Source organism: Molothrus ater, chromosome 13, assembly GCF_012460135.2.
Source record: "Molothrus ater isolate BHLD 08-10-18 breed brown headed cowbird chromosome 13, BPBGC_Mater_1.1, whole genome shotgun sequence".
Taxonomy (NCBI): domain Eukaryota; kingdom Metazoa; phylum Chordata; class Aves; order Passeriformes; family Icteridae; genus Molothrus; species Molothrus ater.
In genome coordinates this window covers 10308668-10329857 of record NC_050490.2, presented here as the reverse complement: position 1 = coordinate 10329857, position 21190 = coordinate 10308668, and the positions used below count along the sequence as shown (strand labels likewise).

Here is a 21190-nt window from a genome sequence, read left to right as displayed (position 1 = left end):
AAATCCCAAGAAAATTCTGCCACTTCTGAAAGTCCACACTGGGAGAAGGTTTTTCCTTTTTAAATTGGTGATTGTCACCCATCCTTTTCTGAAGCACAGATACAGTTTTGATGACAACCTACTCATATGAGTCAAGAAAACATTTTCATATGAGTAGACTGCAAACCCTCACATCCTACTCTTCCTTCTGAAGTGTTCTTGTCCTAAGAAGAAAATTATCAGAAACATATTTTGTTTCTGAATGTTTTCCTTGCTTAATTATGTGGTTTGGTTTTTATTTTTAATTGTGTTGACATTTTGTCTTTTCAATACCAGCAGCATTTCTTTCTTCACCAGCAGAATTACCATTTAAAATGTCATACTTGAATCTGGTCTTCAATTATCTCACTACTGTACATATCTGCTATTTCTTGCAGAATCACTCCCAAGTGGCAGAGTGACTCAGAAAAGCAGAAGGCTGGCATTTAAAAGTAATTTTCTGACATAGAAGCAAAAATCCCAGAAGACACCCATCAAGTAATGAGTGGCAAGGATTCTGTTCAGGTATTTTGGTGGGATCTCATGAGGACACTGCACTGATGCTGCACAGGCAGGGCTGTTAAAGCATTGTTTCCCTCTACAAATAACTGTAAGTGTAATGAACAAAGATGAGTAGTTGGGTAAAAGACATGGTACATTCTGCAGCAGCTTCCTAGTCTAATAACCAAATCCATTGCCAGAGAAGAAGTTCCCTTGGGATCTCAAGAGAAGGGGACAATCCCCTGGAAGTATCCAGCTCATTTCCCTCTATCCAAAAGGGCATTGCCAAGGTATTTTTTCTTGCTGGTTTCTCCAAACACATTCCATTTTTCCAGGAGTGAGCACATGTAGCTCAAATGTCATGTTTAACCAGCTCTTTGCATTATGCCACTGCTCTCAGTTTCCCTCTCTGTTTTTTTGCCATATTTTGTCCTCTCCACAGTTTCATTATCAATGTCCAGCTCACACTCTTCCAGGGTCACCAGGAGCTTCTCTCACTGCACCAGGGGTGGAACACACCCCAAGAACTGTGCTGTTCAAATACAGGCCTGTCTTTGCCCCAAGATCATTTCCTCTTTGATCAATAAAATAAAAATAAAGCCTTCTAACCAAGTTGCTAATTCACAGGAAAGACCTAATCTGAAAGCCTCTAGATTTCCTTTCTACCATTAAAAAAATATAAATGTCCTCCACATTCTCCACCCTTAATTTCCTTTCCAGTTTCACCCTCTCCTCCCCTTTATAACAACAGGGCACTAACAGTGTCTGTGCTCTGGAGCTGGAAAATCCCCTACTGGTCTACTCTTATTCCATTTTCTACAGCTGAATGCTCTAGCAAGGACCCTACATGCTCTTTCATTCTCTGAAATACCTGACACAACTTTGGAAGCTACTAGAATAAATATGGATCCTTTCCATTTTCTGTTTTGCAGCCACCACAGCAATCTGCTCTTAAAACACACGTGTAGCTGCCTTCTGTGTGTAAAGCTGTAAAATGATGATATCCTCATCATTATATTTGCTCTTTTGAGTATTTTGCTCTTTTATCTTTGTTTTCTCTTGGTATTGCACAGTTTGAAAGCAACTGTTGCTAAATATGCAGGATAAAATAACTGCTTTTATTACAGCAATGAAGCATTTACACCTTCATCATTTACACCTGGCATCAATTTATATAGGGAAAAAAAGCCATTTCATAAGCAAAAGTACAATTTTACCCTTAAGATGACTGTTTTGTGATTGCCTTATTATTATACATGGTAAAAAGATAAGTTGTTTCTCCAGGACCATTATCAGCCAGTACATGAGGGCACATAAATCATCAGTGTTGTCTGTATCGAGTGTGTTTTGCATTGTTTTACATAGCAAACTAAGTACTGATACACAGGGATTTTTAGTTCAGCTGATGAATAAACAAAAGGACCCAGATGGCAAGAAGACTAAAAATTTGCATTTATCCCAGGTGCATTAAGAGCGCCCAAGTCCCTGAAATCTTTCAATTTCTTTTCCAAAAGCACACACAAAGAAATTATTTAATAAATCCCTAAATAAACTGATGAAACATGAACTTATAAAACCAGTTACCTAAGTCTAGTATCTGGTCTTTTAATTGTAAAACAGAATTTTTGAGAACACTGTAAACAAACACTTCCATAGCTAAGATGGTGCTCTATGGTTCAACGTAGCATACAAGTATTCTGCATTTTTTTACAGATTTCTCGTGCTCCCGTTTCCCCTGTGAGAGCAAGTCTGACATACCTGTATGGACAAAGGTTCTCCTCACCGGGAGCTTCCCAGGCTTTTCCAGGCGATGGCGCAGCGCTCCCAGCGTTCACCAAGAGCTGTGTGCTGAGCAGAGCCACGGACGCTTCCCGCTGCCAAGGGAATATATTCTATTACACGTCTTATTAGTCAGTAAAGAAACAGCAACACAACTCCAAAACACTCCCGCCCTCCCCTAAAATAAACCCCCACCAAACCCTCTTATTTTTTCCTAAAAAAAACCCACGGGGGTTTTAACTTTTTAATGGATGCAATAAGGAAAAGCACAAACCTAGCACAGACTGCCTGATCAGTTACTGGGAAGGACTTTAGACACTTCTTGAAGGCATATATGGGTAAATACATGGAATGCAAGCTCCAGTGCTTTCCTCCAGGTACAAACATCTAAGGAAAAAAATCATATGAATAGAAATTGTTTGAGGCTACAGATACCTGAAATGTAATTAGATTATATTAATTAATACTAATACTTAACAAGGTAAGTTATCATGCAAGCCCTTTGTTTCTATGAAAATAAGTATTCCTTCTTTGGGGTGCTGAATTCATGTTTCCAGGACAACAGATTCTTCCATCTGAAACATTCCTGACGGTGCTTTTTTCTGAAGAATCAGAGAACACTTTCAATCAAAAACATAAACTGAGGGAAACGATTTTGTTTCAAACTAGGCAGGTAGAATTATAAATGACAAATATTGTTGTGTTTACTTTCTGTAATTGCTTATACAGTGGTGGTTTTGGATTTAGTGGAACAGACTTCAGAGAGAGAAAATACAGATCAGGGAGGCTGATGAACTCAGACCACAACATACTTCCAGTAAAGTCTTCTTTCATTTCTTGAAGCTATTGAGCAATTCTGTATTTTCTAAGCTATTGCAGAAAAGACACACCTTAAACTGGAAACAGAAATTGCCCAACCAGTTATACACTGGTTTCTTTCTATTTGCTTGAAACAGAACCTAGATGGAATAATTGAGGATGGTTTTCAAGCAACCTAGCTTCCTCAACTTGCCACAGAGCAAAGTTCAAGTCATATAATAGAAAAATCAAAGGACAGTAACTCTCTGCTTATCAAATGTTAAAGGTTCATGGGCACTTAGCTGTAAATGAAGATATGTTTTAGATGTGAATAGCTATGCAGGATATCTCGTTACAATAACTCTATTAACTGTCTTTGTAAAGAAGCAATGAAAGCAGAATATTTTTCTTCCACAGACTTACTACATCTGAGATTGCTCTGAGGAGAGGATCAAGAGAAGAGCTAGTTCCTAATTTTAGCTGTCAGAGCTAGAAGGAAGCTGCTCATGGAGTTGGAGCAATAACAAAATTAAACCCTACTAATCAGCCCACCCCCTGCTATGGCTAAGTAGGGGTATTAATACTGCAGGGTTGTTTGCATGGCTTTTTAAAATTTTTCTTTTTATTTTTTAAGAGTTCATATTTTGTTTATGATACAAGGTGTGCTTGTGTACAAAAAAAGGAAGGAGAGAAGAAAATATAAAGCCAGGTCATGTGGGTAGTGCAGATAGCAACTGGGAAACATTAGACTCCATTACACTACCATGCAACCAAGTATGGAACAAACTACTGTACCTGGAGCAAACTGTGGTGGTCAGAAATAAATCAATACCAATTTCCTTTAGAGACTGCAAATTGACCTGTTGTGCAGTTCAACTAAGACATCTGATGGTTTTACAGTCACTTTTCTCCTAAACAAGGTACATTTTACCTGTCTAGCCTACACCAAAGACTTTCATTACTGTATGAAAAAAGAATATTGGCGTTTCCCCCATCTCCCTTCTTTGTTGGGTTGCCATACTCTCTTTCATCTGTTTAGTGAAGAAGAAAAAAGCCCAGTAGATAAAGAACTTCAGTTAGCTTTTGCTTTTTGTAACTGATTACACTTTGTTTCAACAAATGTACTGTAGCTACAGCAATACCCTGTGCTGTACTGTTCCTTAAGGAATGCAGGTTATACCTGTGGCACTGCCAGCCAGACACCTGTGGGGATTTCTAAAAGCAGACAGGAAGGTCAAACACTTTGGTTCTTTATTGAGGGAATCCACCTATGACTTTGTTGGTAATTCTGTTTACTGCAGAGGGTGTACACCTGTGCCCTTTACACCTACTGAGAAGTGACACTCTCAACAGTAAATCCTCAAACACCAACTTCCCTGTAACACCCTGTTTTGTGTAGTGGAAATGCCTCCTCTGTGAACTAATAAAAATACAGGAACTTGAACACAGACATGCCCAGTTCTTAAACGTTTTAATTTTTCTTGAGAGAGAATTTTTAAAAAACACATACTAGTACGTATATACAACCACTTTACTGTATTAATTCCATGCCTCCCTGAAATCAGTATAAAACATTCACCTAACTTCAAACTGATGTTTTTTCATCTACTTTGTAAAACATGCTATTGTAACATGGAAATTATGGGCAAGAGTTTGGCAATGAGGCAATGACTAGAACTGCAAGTCATTGTGACTGGGATTGTGCTGTGCATTTCTGCTTTAGGGAGTAAGGTGGATACTGTAGTCTTGAAGATGAATTAATTTTTTCTGACCATAGCATGTTTCATTCAAAGCATTTGCCAAGAGGAAAACTAAACACAGGAATGGCAGCATAATGCTAACATATTTAATAATGTTTTAATAAAACAGCATGGGCAGCATAGTGCTAACAGTCTTAAAAAAAATGTAGGCTTCATTGAATTATAAAAGTCACAGCAGAAGGGAAAGATGCATCATTAAATGAAATTTTAACAGCTTGAATAAAACCCCCACATTTCCCTTTCTTTTAATGTAGTGAATTGGTGATTGATTAGCAGTGGATGATTGCTTTTCTTTGGAAAACTGGTAAGATTTTTCTGTTACTACCAGGGATCAGGACTTTCTGCATTTACTTCCTTGTTTGTGCAGCAGCAGCATCAGATAAAAGACAGAGCTGTGCAGTGTCACAACCCCTGAACAGAGGCCATGGAGCCTGCCTGGCACACCAGGCCAAACCTTGGAAATCTTAAATGTGAAAACCAACACCAAACCAAAGCCTTTGCCATGCCCCTGTTGGTAAGAGATGAGGGGTTATTTAAACTAATTTGGTAACCTGGCAGTGGAGGCCAGCACTGGCCTGTATCCTGGTACCCAGACAAACTGTCTCTAGGGCTCCCAACCAGTGCTCTGCCACCCCCACTCTTACACGTTGCTCACATGGCCCTCAGTCCCCACACAGGAATCGTGGTGATGCTGCAGGACAGCTCTCCCTTGTTAGGGTGAAATCTGTTCCAGCCCTGGGCTCCCCGTGCTGTGAGGGGCTCTCCCACATCCTGGGTGAGCCCTGAAGGGCGACACCTCCCCAGTAATGGCTCTGGCCAGAACGTATGCGCAACAAAATTATCTAAAAGCAAACGCTAATTAAAGTAAACCCCTTGTTCACCTGGGCAAGGTCCAGCATAAACAGGGCTGGCACACCTTGGTGAGGGTGTGTGATCTTTGGCCAGGGCGAGGCGCACAGGCCGAGGTGCTTTGGATGCGGTGTCAGCTCACGGCTTCCCAGGGGCCATTACAGCCACGGCTGCTGCCCCACGGAGAGAGCTTCGGGCACACAAGCTGCCTGCTCCCTGTTCACATCTGCACCTGAGGGGCAACACCCACCAAGCCCAGTGCCCCAGGCCAAGCCAGCTGTAGTGCTTTTATTTCTATTTCAGTTACACTTTTATGGGATTTCATTGTCCGTGTGCTCCTGTACAGCATGTGGATGTGTCGGACAGCAAAGGAAAACTGTGCCATGTTTGTTTAACCTGAAAGCTTTTTCACAAGTGTCCAACACCAAATATTGACTGGATTCAGTGAATCATTCCCATTACTCTTGTTTGTTTTCCACAGCTCGTACTAGGGACAGCCACCCTCTGCACCAAGGCAGACAACAACTGCAGGATGAACCATTTCCTTCAGCAGTTGCATCAGCCCGCTCTGTAAGTTACTGTTTTCTGCAGAAAGCCACCACTGAAGGAACCAGACAGTGCAGAACTACACTAATAGCACCTTGTGGCAGAGAAATGCAGGGGAGCCAAAGGAGAAATGCTGATACTGGGGCTATCACATGCAAAGAAACAGCCCCAACACACTCTGATTGCCACATCACCACAAAATCTGCAGATTTACGGCATTGAAGTACTACTGTAATAACAAAAATTATCAATTCATTGTATATACACTGCAAAAGGCAGCCTTCTATTCTTCTGTTCTTCCAGAAAACTATTTACATATAGACTACATAGAAAAATTTAGAGAAGCATGACCATAGATTCTAAGGATGGATTTCTAATAGTGATTAGAACTATTAAAACACATTTCTAATGGCTTCCAACCTATACTGGAAACTCTAACAAACCAGTGACCATTTTTATTAAACTTCATAATTAATATGAAATTTGGAAGTGATATAGTTCCATGTAAAAGTACTAGCTAGGGTGAGCAAAGATAGTGATTGTTAAAAAAACCCAACATCAACCAAACCAAAACCAAGAACAGAACGGAGCAGGAGACTAAAGACAGAAAAGGAAATAGAGAGAAATAAGAAAGTGGTTAAATTATTTCAATAGCCTCTAAATTGTTCATAGAATGAAAACTCATGGGTTTGCATGACACAGATCAGGGAAGCCTTACTGTTCTCGTAAACATCAGCTCATAAAATTCAACCGTTGAATCTTTACTGTTTGTAGAACAAGGAAATAACTTGTACATTGCTTTATAGATTTATGTTGAGTAGCTGACTGGGGAGACACAGTAATTGCTCTTGGTGTATGCTACTTATAAGAAAAAAATGCTCTATGCAGGAGACAGATTTTTAGGGACAGTCTTCTAAGACACAAAACCCTAAGAGCTTTAACAATATTCATAATCTTTTTGAACTGCCAAAATTTTTTTTTTGATTTCTTAGATTGTGTGAAAACCCTCCCCAGAAATCCATATTAATAAAGAAAAACAGAACAGCTTACAAAGGAAAACAGATTTATTAGCACAGCTGTTATGCTTCAGGACACGATAAAATAAGCAACAACCTATGACTGACAGCAGTCACACTGCTTAATGTGCTACTGGAAACATCACTGAAATGTGGCTAAATACAAAAATTAACTAAAATTTACTTACACTTATTTTCCCAATGTTGACAGATACTTAGGTCATAGTATTTGCAGCTAAAAAAAGTGACTTATTGAAAAACAATTAATGCATCAACTTGGAGCATGGCACTTTGGTTTTGCTACAGTCCAGTAGAAATGTGGAAATACAGAGAAAGTTTTTAATATATTTTCTGTTTTAAAACATTTAAAACTTGTATTCCTCAGAGCTCCGTATTTTTGTGGTTCTATGATATTCAATCTTCTTGCAATGTCATTCCTTAAACACAAGCTAAGGACTTATTCTGAAGACTAGTAGTTCCTCTCACTCTAAAGCAGAAATGCTGCTGAGTCATCCTTACTAGATAAACAAATATTTATGCAACATTTAGATTATTTTTTTCCTCAGCTGAAGAAAACAGCTTCTGAAGCCAAGCCACCTTGGAATTCAGGAGACAGCTTTTCTAAATGAAGTTTGTCTTTGCTGCAGAATAACCTAAAGCATTTGACCATTACTCATTTAAGGGGACTTTTCCCAATTAGCAGTTGTTTCACTTTTGCCTTCTTCCTCACAGAAAGGATTATGAATTCTGACCATCCATTGTAAAAGAAACTGTGCAATAGATTGAGAAACTGCTTGGAAGAGGGCACATACAGAAAATATCTACAAAAGGACTGTCCTGCCATTGGATGCACTTATTGTCTCATGATTTTACTGGGACCCTGCCCATTGCATTCTTTCCCTGGCCAACCCATAATCAAACACACAGAAGCTTAAAGAAGAACTGTCTCTTCATAGAATCATTCCTAATGTTAATCAGCTAGTTTCTATTTGATAAAAGAGATATTCCTAATAGCATGTAGAAATCTTTAAAAATATTGTTAATTGTGCAGTACATTGCAGCTTGCACTTGAACAACCTTGCACAAAAATAAGAAATTAACACTTTGTAGTTTTGGATGATGCAGATTTTCTAATTCTAGTAACTTCAAAAAAATTCAATCATGAACAATATTTACCTGATTTTCATTTTCCTTCTAGCCATGCTTAACCCTTAGGTTTTGAGGTTCTAAATCTGCAGTCTCAAATACACCCTTAAATAACCTATTGGACTCCTCAGTAGGTAAGTTTTAGTATTTGCAGCACAGCATTAGTTTTGTTAATCTGTCTCCACATCTAACACAGACAAAAAATGCAAATGTACTGTGTGACCACATATGCTGCCATACAAGGACATCCTCTGGCTATGACTTTGGTCTCTCTATACAACATTGAAATACAGAACAGAAAGTTCTGTATCTCTGAAAGGAGACCAGGATTCCCAATTTAGAAAGGCTTTTGAATTTACATGAAATGTACAAATTTAGAATTTATTTTATTAAAAATTAATAAAATGGCAAAACGAATGTATTTTGAAACAAATCCTGAAATGCTACAAAAACTATGAAGGCTTTTTTGATCCATAATTGCCATCTGAATACTCAAAAATTTACATCAAATGCTTATTGAAAATGAGTATTTTGATTCAGATTTTTGGACTATGTGGATGCTGTATGCCAGCTTCTAAAGCAACATCAAACTCCTCATCCAGAGGCCAAAAAAATGTAGGGAGACCCTAAAAATGTAGCAGAAGCATTTCCGCACACTGATTTCAGTAGTCAAGTTTGTGCAGAAATGATTCCACTAGATTCATAGGGTACCTTTGTGGGGCAACAGAAACTTCTCACTTCGTCAGCTTTTTGACCTCTTCCAGCTCTTTTATAGGTTGCCACTGCTGACTGATTGTTACCAGCTGGAAGACATGGAAAATATGAAAGTTAGTAAAATCCCAGTGAGCATTTACTCGACTCCCACACCTCCCCATATCAAAGATCAGCTTATTGCTGAAGAAGTTCTAGTGGATTTACATTTTCCTTTCAGAAATATGCAACAGATGACACAATAACTTGCTGAAAAAAATCACTTGGATATTAATTAGGTCATCACACCAAATAATTTTACTTTTCCTTATCCTAAGTGCTCTAATAAATTAAGATCTTTTTCCTTCAGGCTACAGTACTCAAACATTCTTACTCAATTCTGTAATTCAAGAACAAGGTAAGGGTAAACAGCACTTCCTCTATACTCCAAGTTTCCACTGTTATCAATGGAATTGAGTAAATGGATGTTTGGGGTGGGAATGGACATAGGACAACAACCAGAAGTACAGTATGAATTTAAGATCAGACCTACAGTGTAAGAGATCCCTATCCTTAGCTAATAGGGTAAAGACATAAAGCAATGAAAGAAGCATTTGTTTCCACTTTTAACTAGATACACATCAACTTTACACTTGTTCTCTTGTTCATATTTTGCTAGTTCTTACAAACTGAAAAAAGTGATTCATTGTGTTGGAAATTTATGCTATTTATACATATATTATATGTACAAATTACCTTCTGAGACTTGGCAGGATCAATAGTTTCCCATGGTTCTGAACTGCCAATCTTGTGAATGCTTTAAAAGAAGATAAAACAGGTATTATGTTTTAAGGTGTGTCCTTGAACACATTTTCATATGAGCAGTCTATTGTCAGTAGAGCTATTCACCTTAGTAAGCAGTTCCTTAAAACACAAGTTTACAGGTTTGAGCACTGTATTTTAAAATCTGGATAGGAATCAATGATAGCTTGCTTTATTTGCAGCTTCTAAAGCACCAAGCAAACCAGCACTGTTCACATATCATTGTGAGGGAAGCAAGCTGAAAAATCAAAACTGAATAAAGACACAAGGGACTTTTACCCTAACAGTTAAAATGCCTATTCCAGTCTCTTTAAAATAAATAAATATACTCCCAAAACCTTTAAGAGTATAGGATTTGGCTCCAATTATCAGCCAAGCCATTGGAATCAAACACTGTTCTTTACATACAAGTCAATAGCCTGGTTGCAATATATGTGCATCTCATCTACCTCTGTGATTATATGACATTCTTAATTATAACATTTAAAACTTCTTATACCTAAAGCAAAACCCCCATAATTATTAAATCAAAAGTTAGGAAATAACTTGGACTACACTCCAAATTAATTAATTTCCTCACTATTTACAATCTGCAGATACTTTAGTCATTATCAGTACTCCCAGTACTCTGGAACATGTGCCTGGCACAATTTTTTTTTCTGTGTGTAAAACATGATAGTCAAATACTCGGTTGAATAAAACAAGTCAGGGTAAGCTCCAAGCAATAAGTTTTTGCTTACATCACATCAGATTTGGAGAATAAGGAATAGATACAAAAAGAGAACGCCCCAGCTGCTGCGAAGGACAATATTCCGGCCAGAGGGATGAGCTGAAAGATAAAACAGAGAAAAGAGCTGATCTTATGTCCCAGACCCACGAGTAGGGGAGCAAGGGTTACACAGAACTAGGCAGAGATTACCTGTTCCTGTATATTTCCTCTATATTACTCTTTACACCACTTCACTTTTAATACGTGAATTTCACTTTCACCTCTGTATTACCCTTCTCCACACCTAACTTTTAACACATGAACTTTAGGCGAGTCCCATTTCCTCGGGAAATCAAGTGGCAACCCCGGTGCAGCCGCCCGAGCCCCCCGCATCCCCTCCCCGCGGGCGGGTAACCACGGCCCGGACCCCTCGGGCGAACTCACTTCTCTTTTCGTTCTAAGCGTGTGCAAGATGCCCTTGTTCATGCTGGCAGCGGCTGCGGAGCGGCTCCGGCGGCGGCTCTGGGCGCTCCCCGGCTGCGGCAGGAGGTGCCGGCCGGGCCCGCCCCGCGCTCTTTGAGCCCCGCGCCCTGAGGGGGCGGGACAGCGCCCCCCGGCGGCCGGACAGAGCGGGCCCTGAGCGGGGACAGCGCCCCCCGGCGGCCGGACAGAGCGGGCCCTGAGGGGGCGGGACAGAGCGGGCCGCGGCCTGCGCCCTTCCCGCCCCAGCCCTTCTCTCTCCCTGCCTGCAGCACTCCAACCTGGCTTCTCCACTTCTCCTTTGTCCTCTTGTCTGTCCCCTTCTCCAGGTATGTAGGCAAACGCCCCGGTGATGACAGAGCTGACTCTTCCGAGCTCGAAGAGGTGCCTATAGTGACCAAAAGAGGAGCCCGGTGTCACCGTGTCCCCTCGTGCTGCAGCAAAGCTCAACCCAGGCCCAGGTTCTCATCACTGTCCTGTGTTTCACAGCTCCTATCACTTCCCAATATCCTTCTCTGAGAAAAACTACCAGGGGCAGGCTGGAGGTGAGAGCAGGTGACTCCATCCGTTGGTTTCTCCCCTTCTCTCTTGCCCACTAGAAAGCAGTGAGAGGAAGGAGAGGCTGCCTGCACTGCATGTTCTGCTCATTCCCTGCAGCAAGGAACAGACATGACCGGGCACAAACAGCTCAGCTGGTCCTCCTAGGGAGCAAGTGTGGAAATTCAGCAGCAGCATCTTTGAAGAGCTGGCAGCATCTCACTGTAACAACTTTGAGATGCAGCAATTCCAATGGAAACTCTCAAACACTGGAAAGCAAAACAGACAGTTTTCATGCTTTTTCTCAGCACTGCTGCTGAGAAAACTCTGTGTATTTATGAGCACTGCCTATTTGTTGCTACCAATAAAGCTACAGGATGGTCCTTTCTATAAATTGGTGATGAAAGCCAAGCTGGAGGGCAGTTGCTTGTATCGGAGCCCTTTCCTAGGTTACAACAGCTTCTACTACTGCCTTTTGCCTTCCTCAGCCACCAACTGCCTTGGAAATTCCTTTTGTGATCCATCTCACTATAAACCACACTCAGTGCAGTCCCTAGTGTGCTTGTTATGAGAGAGAAATAATTGTTAATAGGCTTATAATTTCTGAACCTCAGCTGAAATAAGGAACTGTCTTTGAGAGTGGTGTATTTTGTTCCCAAGCATTTTCACTGGGAAAAAGAAAAGGTAATAAAAAGTAATAAAAACCTTCCTACTCCAGTAAGTTAAAATGCACACTTACATACATGTAACACCAATTTCCTTAGAAGTGTCTGTGTATTTTAGAAGGCAAGCCACAAAAATGTATTGACAAGGAATGGCTGGGTGGGGAAAGTAATTCTGCGGAAATTGTCATTATGCAAACTCCCTTTTCTAAAGAAGAAATTATAGTTTGAGTTGATTACACACTTGGTATCTGCTTACTCAATCCAAATGTTGTACAGTAAGCAGTAACTAATCCAAAATTACTCCCAAAACCCCTGACTTCCAAACCTACACCAAGGAGTTAAGCGCTGGCAACCCTTTCACTGCCACTGTATTTTGGAATCTGCTTTTAAGAATGTAAGCCTAGACAGGCACATATAAAACACCTGACATTTTATATAGAGTGGGACTTCTTCCTATTTAATTTCCTGAAAGCTTTTCTATTTCCTTTGTATTTGCTGTCTTTTGGAGACTTCACAACACATTTTAAATTTTCTTATTATGCCATTTTTGCAATTAAAAGTAGGAAATCTCCAGTAACGCTAAGCTGTTCCATAGTGTTTTATCTAAGTATTTCAATTACTTGTTTCATCAGATGTAAACCTACCCAAAGCAAACAAGATTTTAATTTATTATTCATTATTTAAATTACAGAACTTTTCAAAAGTGACACTTTACTGTATTTCACACTTCCTGAAAACTACAGTAAGTACAGTATTAAAAAGCAGGAAAGATGCAAACCTTTTCAAAATCTTTGCAATATATTTAAAAATACTTATGCCACTCCTTTATAGATTCAAGAGGCTAATTCTTGATTAGAGAATTTTTCATAAAATTCCAAGTCTTTTATGGTTAAAGATGGCTTTACAGTCTGCAATGATTTCACAAAATGTTCCTGTTTTACAGCAGTTGCTTCGAGTCCATTCTCTTGCAATGCCAACAAAGCAGCCTTTAAAAGAAAAAAAAACAACTTAGTCCTTAGCACGTTTAAAATTGTAAAGAATACTGTAAGTACTCTAAAATAGGAAAAAAGCATTAGTTAAAGCATCTGAAAACAGCATGGTACAACTTATGGTTATTTAAAAAGAGATAAAGATGCAAGTAAGGTTACCATAACTTTTTATTTAAAGAATGAACCCTTGTTCTTCTGTTTTAACCATTTTCTTTGGATTTTCAATGCAAATTGGCAAAGTACCTCTACTGCAGATGGCTCAGTAACATCTATGAGTTAGCTCTCTTTTTTCATTCAAAGTTGTTATTTAGAATTTATTTCAAGATGAGCCAGGAATATTTCTTACCTCCTTGCACAGGTTTTCAATATCAGCTCCAGAAAAGAGGTCTGTTAGGACTGCCACATCTTCTAATGACACATCAGTATCCAGTGGAATTTTTTCAGTGCAGATTTTCAAAATGGAAAGTCTTCCCTGTAAATTGGTGCATATTATGCAAGAAAACGAAACCAAACAAACCAAAAATTAATCTTTCTCCAAAGCAGTATCAAACTTGAAATTAGAGCCAAGGAAAATCCAGAAAAGCACCAAAACTACCTGGTTTTGGTGGAAGAATAAAATGCTATTAATGGAGATAATGCACTTCTGGTTGTCTCATATATTTAAGGTTTATTATCCACAGCCACTGCTTGCTTCATGAAAACACAGTATTTTAGGCTGAACAGGCCTGATTTGGCATGCTTTGGGACAACTTTTTTATGTGAAGCTCAGGACAAATAGCTACACTAGACTTGGGAACAGTACACAAAAATTATTTGAAGCAAGGACAGACAACTTATTTTGATATTTCCTGAACTGTAGCTTGATTTTGTAAATATACATTTTCTCTATTTTCCACATGCAGTATGATAACTACCTACACCAGTTAAAATGTTATTAGTGTTTAAAATACAAGTATCTTTATTACGTTTAAAATTTTTTCTTTGTACCTGGAATTTGGTGACTGATCTCCAGTGAAACACCCATCACTTGTAACATATGTTACAGGAATATGCCCCCTTTGCTCTTAAAGTATGCTGGCAATTAATATCTCTCCCTTTAAAGCCATGTATGGATGTGTAATACCTTCAGATCTGGAGGTGGAATATAAATCATCTTGTCCAGCCTTCCAGGACGGAGCAAGGCATCATCCAACATATCTGGTCTATTTGTTGCAGCAACTACCATGAAATCCTTGTTCAAAGTTTCCTGAAACTCTAGCTGAGTAAGAGATCATGTAAACAAATTAGTGCAACATGGTTGAGATAGATATTATCAAAAGATATTAGTTAACTACTAATGAGAAGAGAGGAAGGGCAAAAAGATAATGTAATTCTACATGTATTTACTTTCCCTTCAATATTAGTATTTTATCTTTCTTGAGGTAAAAAAAATGCCTTGGTGCAGGGCAGATTACATGACAAAGAAGAAATATAGTTAGTATCTGCCTTGGCAACAAATAAAGACTTTCCTTTGACCAGATTGGAACAAGGAACTTTTTATATGCAAAAAATCCAGTATCCTACAATTCTGGAACTGTTTTCTTTATTATTCCCCCAGAGAGTATCACAATAAGAAAAAAATTATATACAAAAAAGCTAAATATTAAATGTTGTGAATAATTCACTGACAAGTGAAGGTACAAGTTTGTGTTTAAATAACTAACTGATCATAACTGTGCTGCTTTTGTATGCATCATGTGTGAGAAAGAGCTGCAAATGAAGTAGGGAAAGTACTTATAAAAAGTAAGCTCAGGGAGGAACTTGTTTAAGAGTAAAAATCGCACAATCAATCTAAAAATTACTTTAGTGTCAATAAAAGGATTTTTGTGACAGAAGATAAACACTCAACTGGTAATGCCTGTGGGGGTATTTTGGTCAAAGCCTCACTGAGGAACAGTGTATGTAAAAACAATCAGCAGCCTATGTACAGTATCCTCTAAAAACTAGTAATGATGACAGAGTGAAACAGCTTCTTGCATGTTTTTAAGTCCAAGGATTTGAAGATTAAAATGCGAATGCCAACAACTGAAATTTTTGAAACAAGTGGACAGCACTTCTCATTCTTCCTATACAGAAAAGGGAGCATAAATACCTTTCTTTCCTCATCACTTTGCTCTTGGCACTGAGCCTCAAGCTGTAGCTTGCCTCCTCTTCTTTCTGTAACTTTCAGCCCAACCCCATCCAATTCATTGAGAAGCACAGAGAGAACCCGCTCTGAGACACCATGGCCAGTTCTGCAGAGTGCCCGAGATCCCAAGATAGAATCAATCTCATCCAGGAATATTATTGCTGGAGTATTTGCTCTTGCTTGGCGAAAAACCTTTTCAACAAATGGTAATAAAATAAAACATTAATGCCTGAAAAAAGAATCCCACTTACATATACTCTGTATTTTACTTAACTTTAAAGGTACATTTGCAATGATTCTTAAGAGCTGTTCTGGCTTTTACTTTTACTTTACATTTACTTTTGGCAAATTCTGCTTCTTTTTTATATATTCCTAAATGAACTGAAAACAAAGGCTAGAAATCTGAAGTTTAACATTGGTATAATTTTAGGGATAGACTCTCACTTTATCTACATGTGAATCTCTAAATCATTTCTATTTTATAATCAGATGAGAGCTCTATCATCTTTTCAACAACAAAATTAAGGTCTAACTAATACTTTACAGAAATCAAGCAAAAACAGACTACAGAACCTTACACAAATTAAAAACTGTACCTGAGACAAAATCCTCTCTGAATCTCCAACATAAGGTGAGAAGAGGTCAGCACCACTTACAGAGAGAAAGGAACAGTGACAACTCGTGGCCACAGCCTTCACCAGCGTGGTTTTGGCACACCCAGAGGGCCCATAGAGAAGAATCCCCCTGGGATGAGACAGGCCCATCCTGGCAAATGCCTCAGGAAATTTCATAGGCCACTCGATACTCTGGCAGTACATAAAAAAGGGATGAAATTCTTAGTAACAAGCAATCAATAAAACTGCCAAGTACATCATTTCCTCTCCTTGATGCAAACATTAATTGGAAATCAGAGAATACTGATTTAGTCTTTCTTCATATAACGCCCCCTGCTTAAACTTTCTGTTTGAAACAGAAGTAAAAGCATTCCTGAAGAGGTAACAGTCAAAAGCCATCCCTGGATAAATATTCAGGAATGGACAAATTATCTGGCTACAAGTTAAGTATTTTTCAGCTACTAAAAACATGCCTATTTTCCCATATTATTATGCTTGGTGGTGGTACCTTGAGATTACAAGATAACACTGTAATAATGTTTAAAATACAATTTATAATTAGGTAATTTGCAAAATAAATAATTTCCATAATGCAGGGTTACAGAATACCTTGGAGTACCTATTAGAAATTAGTTGTTTATCTAAATTAGTTTAATACATTACCTGTTTTAACTTTAATTTCACATCTTCAAGACCACCAATTTGCTCCCAAGTCACAGGTTTACACTCTGTTAGTCCAACTGCACTTCGAAAAGAGGATGGCTGTATTTTTTTAAAAGCTTCTTGGAAATCTCCCATGTTAATAATGGTTTCAGTTTCAGTTGAATCCTAAAAAATAAGCCCAGATAGAGTATATTAGCAACATTTTAATGCAATACTTAAATGCTGCATTAATATGCAAAATACTTCACATAAGGCTAAATACAACTAATAAGGAAGTCAATTCCTGACCTAATGAGCTTAAACACTGCAGACACAAAAAATGCAACATAAAGTAAAATATTGCCTCTTTAACAGCAAGTTTTTACACAGGAAAAACCCCCCAATTTTAACAGAAATTAATGTTTCAGAGAAAAGTACTAGTCCCTAAATTATAGCTCCATTAGGCAGTGGTCTACTAAATCAAATAGTTGCTTTCAGGGCTAACATACATCACATTCTACAATCTTATGAACAGAAATAAAAAAGTTGCAAAATCCATTTTCACCACACACTGAAGAATGTAACACATTTTATCTCAAACAGGCTATAAAATGCCAGCTATTAAACCACAGATGCAGTAACAGAACTAAGGTGAGAACTTAGAGCAAAAACAACATATTAATATGCTTGGTGTGAGTCTTCAACTTGTTGAGTTTTTCAAGTAAAGTATTAATGAGGAAAGGGTAGTACCAATATTACTGACATTGTTCTTGACTGATTTGCAAGCATACCCAAGAGCTGTGGGACACAGCCTGCATGGCAGCTTCTCTGCAGAGTGCTGTAAGGTCAGCTCCAACATACCCAGTCGTCATTTCTGCCAGCTTAGCCAAATCAACCTCTGCAGAAATGGGCATGTCAGATGTCAGCAGCTGCAGGATGGATCTTCTCTGTGTAACTGTTGGGGTCCCAATAATAACCTAAACCAAACAGAATAAACAAAAAATTTAAGTAGATAATTAGCCATACGCATTTATTTTATAGACCTAAGCAAGCAATTTTGTCCCTTCTTTATATTGGCTACTGAAAATTTATATATACTTATATCCTAAATAAAGAGTTTTACAGGAAACCTATTGCCAGCACTGTACCAATGACAAATATTTAAAATGCCATTTACTTTCCAAGGGAACAGTGTTTGCATAAAGAGTTTTTGATAAGACACTCAGATAGCATTTATCAAGTCCTGTAACACTGAAATAATAATTTCCTTACATCACAAGCACTAAATTAAACTAATATGATAGGAAAAAATGAAATAGATAAACATTCACATATTATTGAAAATCTGGTAAAACTTCATCATAAAAATACATCTCAACAATCTAGAAATCCCATAAAATTAAAGAACTTGATTAAACTGGTGACCTAGGAGTGGGTTTAGCCAGGAAAATAAACAATACAAGCACAAGCACTGTGTGTTGTATAACTGCATGTGGTTTTCTTCTTTGGACTACTAGACTAATGGGAGCTTTCCAGAGTAGACCCAACCTCTATTACTGAAACCTGAACAGAAGTTTTGATCCAACAGGTTACTAGTTCTCTGTCAAAATGAACTTTTAAGGAGAAATGCACACATCTGCAATCTAGGATTTAAATGGAAAAAATCCAATCCTGTAAAGCTAAGCATCTGTAAGCAAACAAACCCCCTGAAGATCAGGTCAATGTCTCTATGATAAGACTCCTCCCATCAGTTTTCAAGTATATGGAGCTCTCAGTGTTCTGAGTAAAAAACCCCAAAACAACCATACTCAAGTTCCAGCAAACTACAGATAGAAACAAGACACCTGTCCCAACCTGTAGAAACCCACTATGAATGAAACATGACTAGAAGACCCCCTTCCACCACCTCAATAAGGAAAGAAAAATGTGAGTGTATGAGTAGCAGGGTTTATTTACCTCTCTGTCAAATCTGCCAGGTCTCCTCAGTGCAGGCTCTAAGGCATCAGGCCTGTTTGTGGCTGCCACAATGACCATCCTGCCCTCGCTCCCTACACCATCCAGCAGCGTCAGCAACTGAGCAACAACACGATCTTCAGGAGCATTGTTCGAACTTCCTCGCTTTGGGCATAAAGAATCAATCTCGTCAAAAAACAGAATGGTTGGGCCCTCGTTTGACATCTCTCTGCCCTTTTCAAAGACTCTTCGCAAATTCTCTTCACCTTCCCCTGGTCTTGAACCATGGAGGGCTGGGCCACTGATGCCAAGCAGATACGCACCCAACTCTTTTGCTACTGCCTTTACCATTAGCGTTTTCCCTACCCCTGGGGGCCCAATTAACAGCACTCCATTCGGGACAGAAAGACCCAGCTTCTTGAAAGTTTTTGGAAAGCGGAAAGGCAAATCAATCATTTCTTTCAAAGACTTCCCCACATCATCCAGTCCTGCAATTTGAGTTTTTGCAGTGTCTTCTGACAGATGTCTGTACCATTCTAAAGTGATCACCTCCTTAATTTTTATGCTTGTTTGGGGAGTTATCAATCCAGCTCCCTCCTCCATAGGAGACGCAGACAGTATTTCAACATACACCACGGGATTTTCGGGACTTGGGGCGACAGTAACAACATAACCAGGCGAAACATACACATTTCTTAGCAGCTCTCTGATTGTCTCCTGCAACACCGCTCTGGGAGTCGACTTTTTCAGCGCGGCGCTCTTGAGGACCACTCTGAGGGCCGCTGCTCGCAGCTGTCCGTGCGGCAGCAGCTGCAGCCGCCCCACGTTCAGCGAGAGCCCGCGCAGCTCCCGGCCCGGCAGCCCCGCCGTGCTGCAGCTGAGGTCGGCCTGCAGGTACCCGTCCGCCAGGTCGTGCCGGGGCCACGCCGTGCACACACAGCAGCCGCCGGGCAAGGAGATCCTCAGCGGAGCGCCGATCCTGGCTCCCAGCAAGGAGAGCGCGCCAGGTCCCAAGCGGCATCGCTGCGTGCCCTCATCTCGCGGGTCCAGCGGGAGCAGCTTTAAGACTGCCGCCTCCATCGCTGCCTCCGAGAGGGAGGGTTACTGCTCTGCGCGGGCCCGTCGGCTCCTTACTCACCGCGTCTGGCCCTCCCGCGGGGCTCCCGCTCCGCCCGGCGCACTGCGGCCGCCCGGCATTGCCGACCCGCGGCGGGCGGGACGGGACCCCGGGCAGGGAGCGGACGGGCCGGAGCGCCGCCGAGCCGCTCGCGCGCTGACAGGCGGCCCCGCGCATGCGCCAGAGCGGAGCACGCGCACTGCGCCCTCCTCAGAATCATAGAATGAATGCGGTGGGAATGGAGCTCCGGGATTGTCGAATACAGGCTATGTCCAACCATCGCGTCAGTCTGACCGCGGCACTCCGTGTCATGTCCAGTCTCTCCTTAAACACAGCCGTGGATGGTGATTTCTGGGCAGTTCATTCCATATCTAGTCGCCTTTCCTGTGAAGGATTTTTTCCTAATGTTCAACCTAAGCCTCTCCTGGTGCAGCTTGAGTTCTGTGGCCTTTTGTCCTGTCTGGGAAAAGAGGCCAAGCCCTACCTGGCCTCAGCCTCCTTTCAGGGACTTGTGGAGACCAATAAGGTCCTGAGCCTCTTTTTCTCCACGCTGAGCCCTCTGTGCTCCCTCTGCCATTCCTCATAGGACTTGTGCTCTAGGCCCTTCACCATCTTCCTTGGCATTCTCTGGACCTGCTCCAGTCCCTCAATGTCCTTCCTGAACTGAGGGGCCCAGAAATGGCCACAGTACTCAATGTCCGGCATCTCCCTCATGCCCTCCCTCAGCCACTGCCCTGGGCCTTCCCTTTTGAAGGGCTGTCAAAGCAATGCCTGTGAGGTGAGTGCTGTGCCCCGGAGACTTCTTATACCCTCATCCCACTGACAAATACACTGACCCCGTTTCTAATTGTCATCTGGCTCGTTCTCCACAGAGCTGGTCATGACAGGGCTTGTTTGCCACTCTCCTTTCTTTGCCCTTTTTTTGTCTCCTCAGCACTGCCTGTTTTTTCAGGGCTTCTGAAACATGTTCCCAAATGTTGAGCGTCCCCATTCCTGTGCTCCTGCCAGTGCTTCCCTCTGCTCCTCTGTCACCTACGGTCACCGTTGACTCAGCTGTGGGCGGTGGTTAAAAGAACGTGGGAAGCCACACCATTGGCTTGAGAAGCTGCTGACACAAGTAATTAAGACACAGATATTAATTCATTTGGTAAACCTGATGCAGTATGTGCTCTGACAAATGCTTAGTCAGCATTTAAGAAAAGTTTTGGTCCCCCACCTTCTTAGATTGTGCCATGAATTGTGCAGTGCTTTTATAAAAATTTTCCAAGAGGTCTGTCAGCATTGTGAGCTACAAGATAAAATTTAGTATGTGCACAGTTTTATTCCTGAAAGTAGCTTTGTTTTAAGTAAAGTCACATGTGCTGAATACACACACACTTTGAGACCACAGAC

At 40.4% G+C, this 21190-nt stretch overlaps 2 protein-coding genes across 2 annotated transcripts; both read right to left on the bottom strand.

The window, feature by feature from the left end:
* Positions 1 to 7297: 7297 nt before the first annotated feature.
* On the bottom strand, positions 7298 to 13152 carry C13H15orf48 (chromosome 13 C15orf48 homolog). The gene is made up of 5 exons (XM_036389392.1): positions 13095 to 13152; positions 11079 to 11502; positions 10666 to 10754; positions 9860 to 9920; positions 7298 to 9216 (listed from the first exon to the last, which is right to left on the bottom strand). Exons 2-5 carry the CDS (start codon positions 11118 to 11120, stop codon positions 9148 to 9150), a joined length of 261 nt encoding a protein of 86 aa, XP_036245285.1. The 5' UTR covers positions 11121 to 11502; positions 13095 to 13152; the 3' UTR covers positions 7298 to 9147.
* On the bottom strand, positions 12952 to 19797 carry AFG2B (AFG2 AAA ATPase homolog B). Its single transcript, XM_036389390.2, has 8 exons — positions 18685 to 19797; positions 17520 to 17705; positions 16750 to 16914; positions 16069 to 16278; positions 15437 to 15664; positions 14429 to 14563; positions 13652 to 13777; positions 12952 to 13302 (listed from the first exon to the last, which is right to left on the bottom strand). The coding sequence occupies exons 1-8, from the start codon at positions 19759 to 19761 to the stop codon at positions 13150 to 13152; spliced, it is 2280 nt and encodes a 759-aa protein (XP_036245283.1). The 5' UTR covers positions 19762 to 19797; the 3' UTR covers positions 12952 to 13149.
* Between the last annotated feature and the right edge of the window lie 1393 nt (positions 19798 to 21190).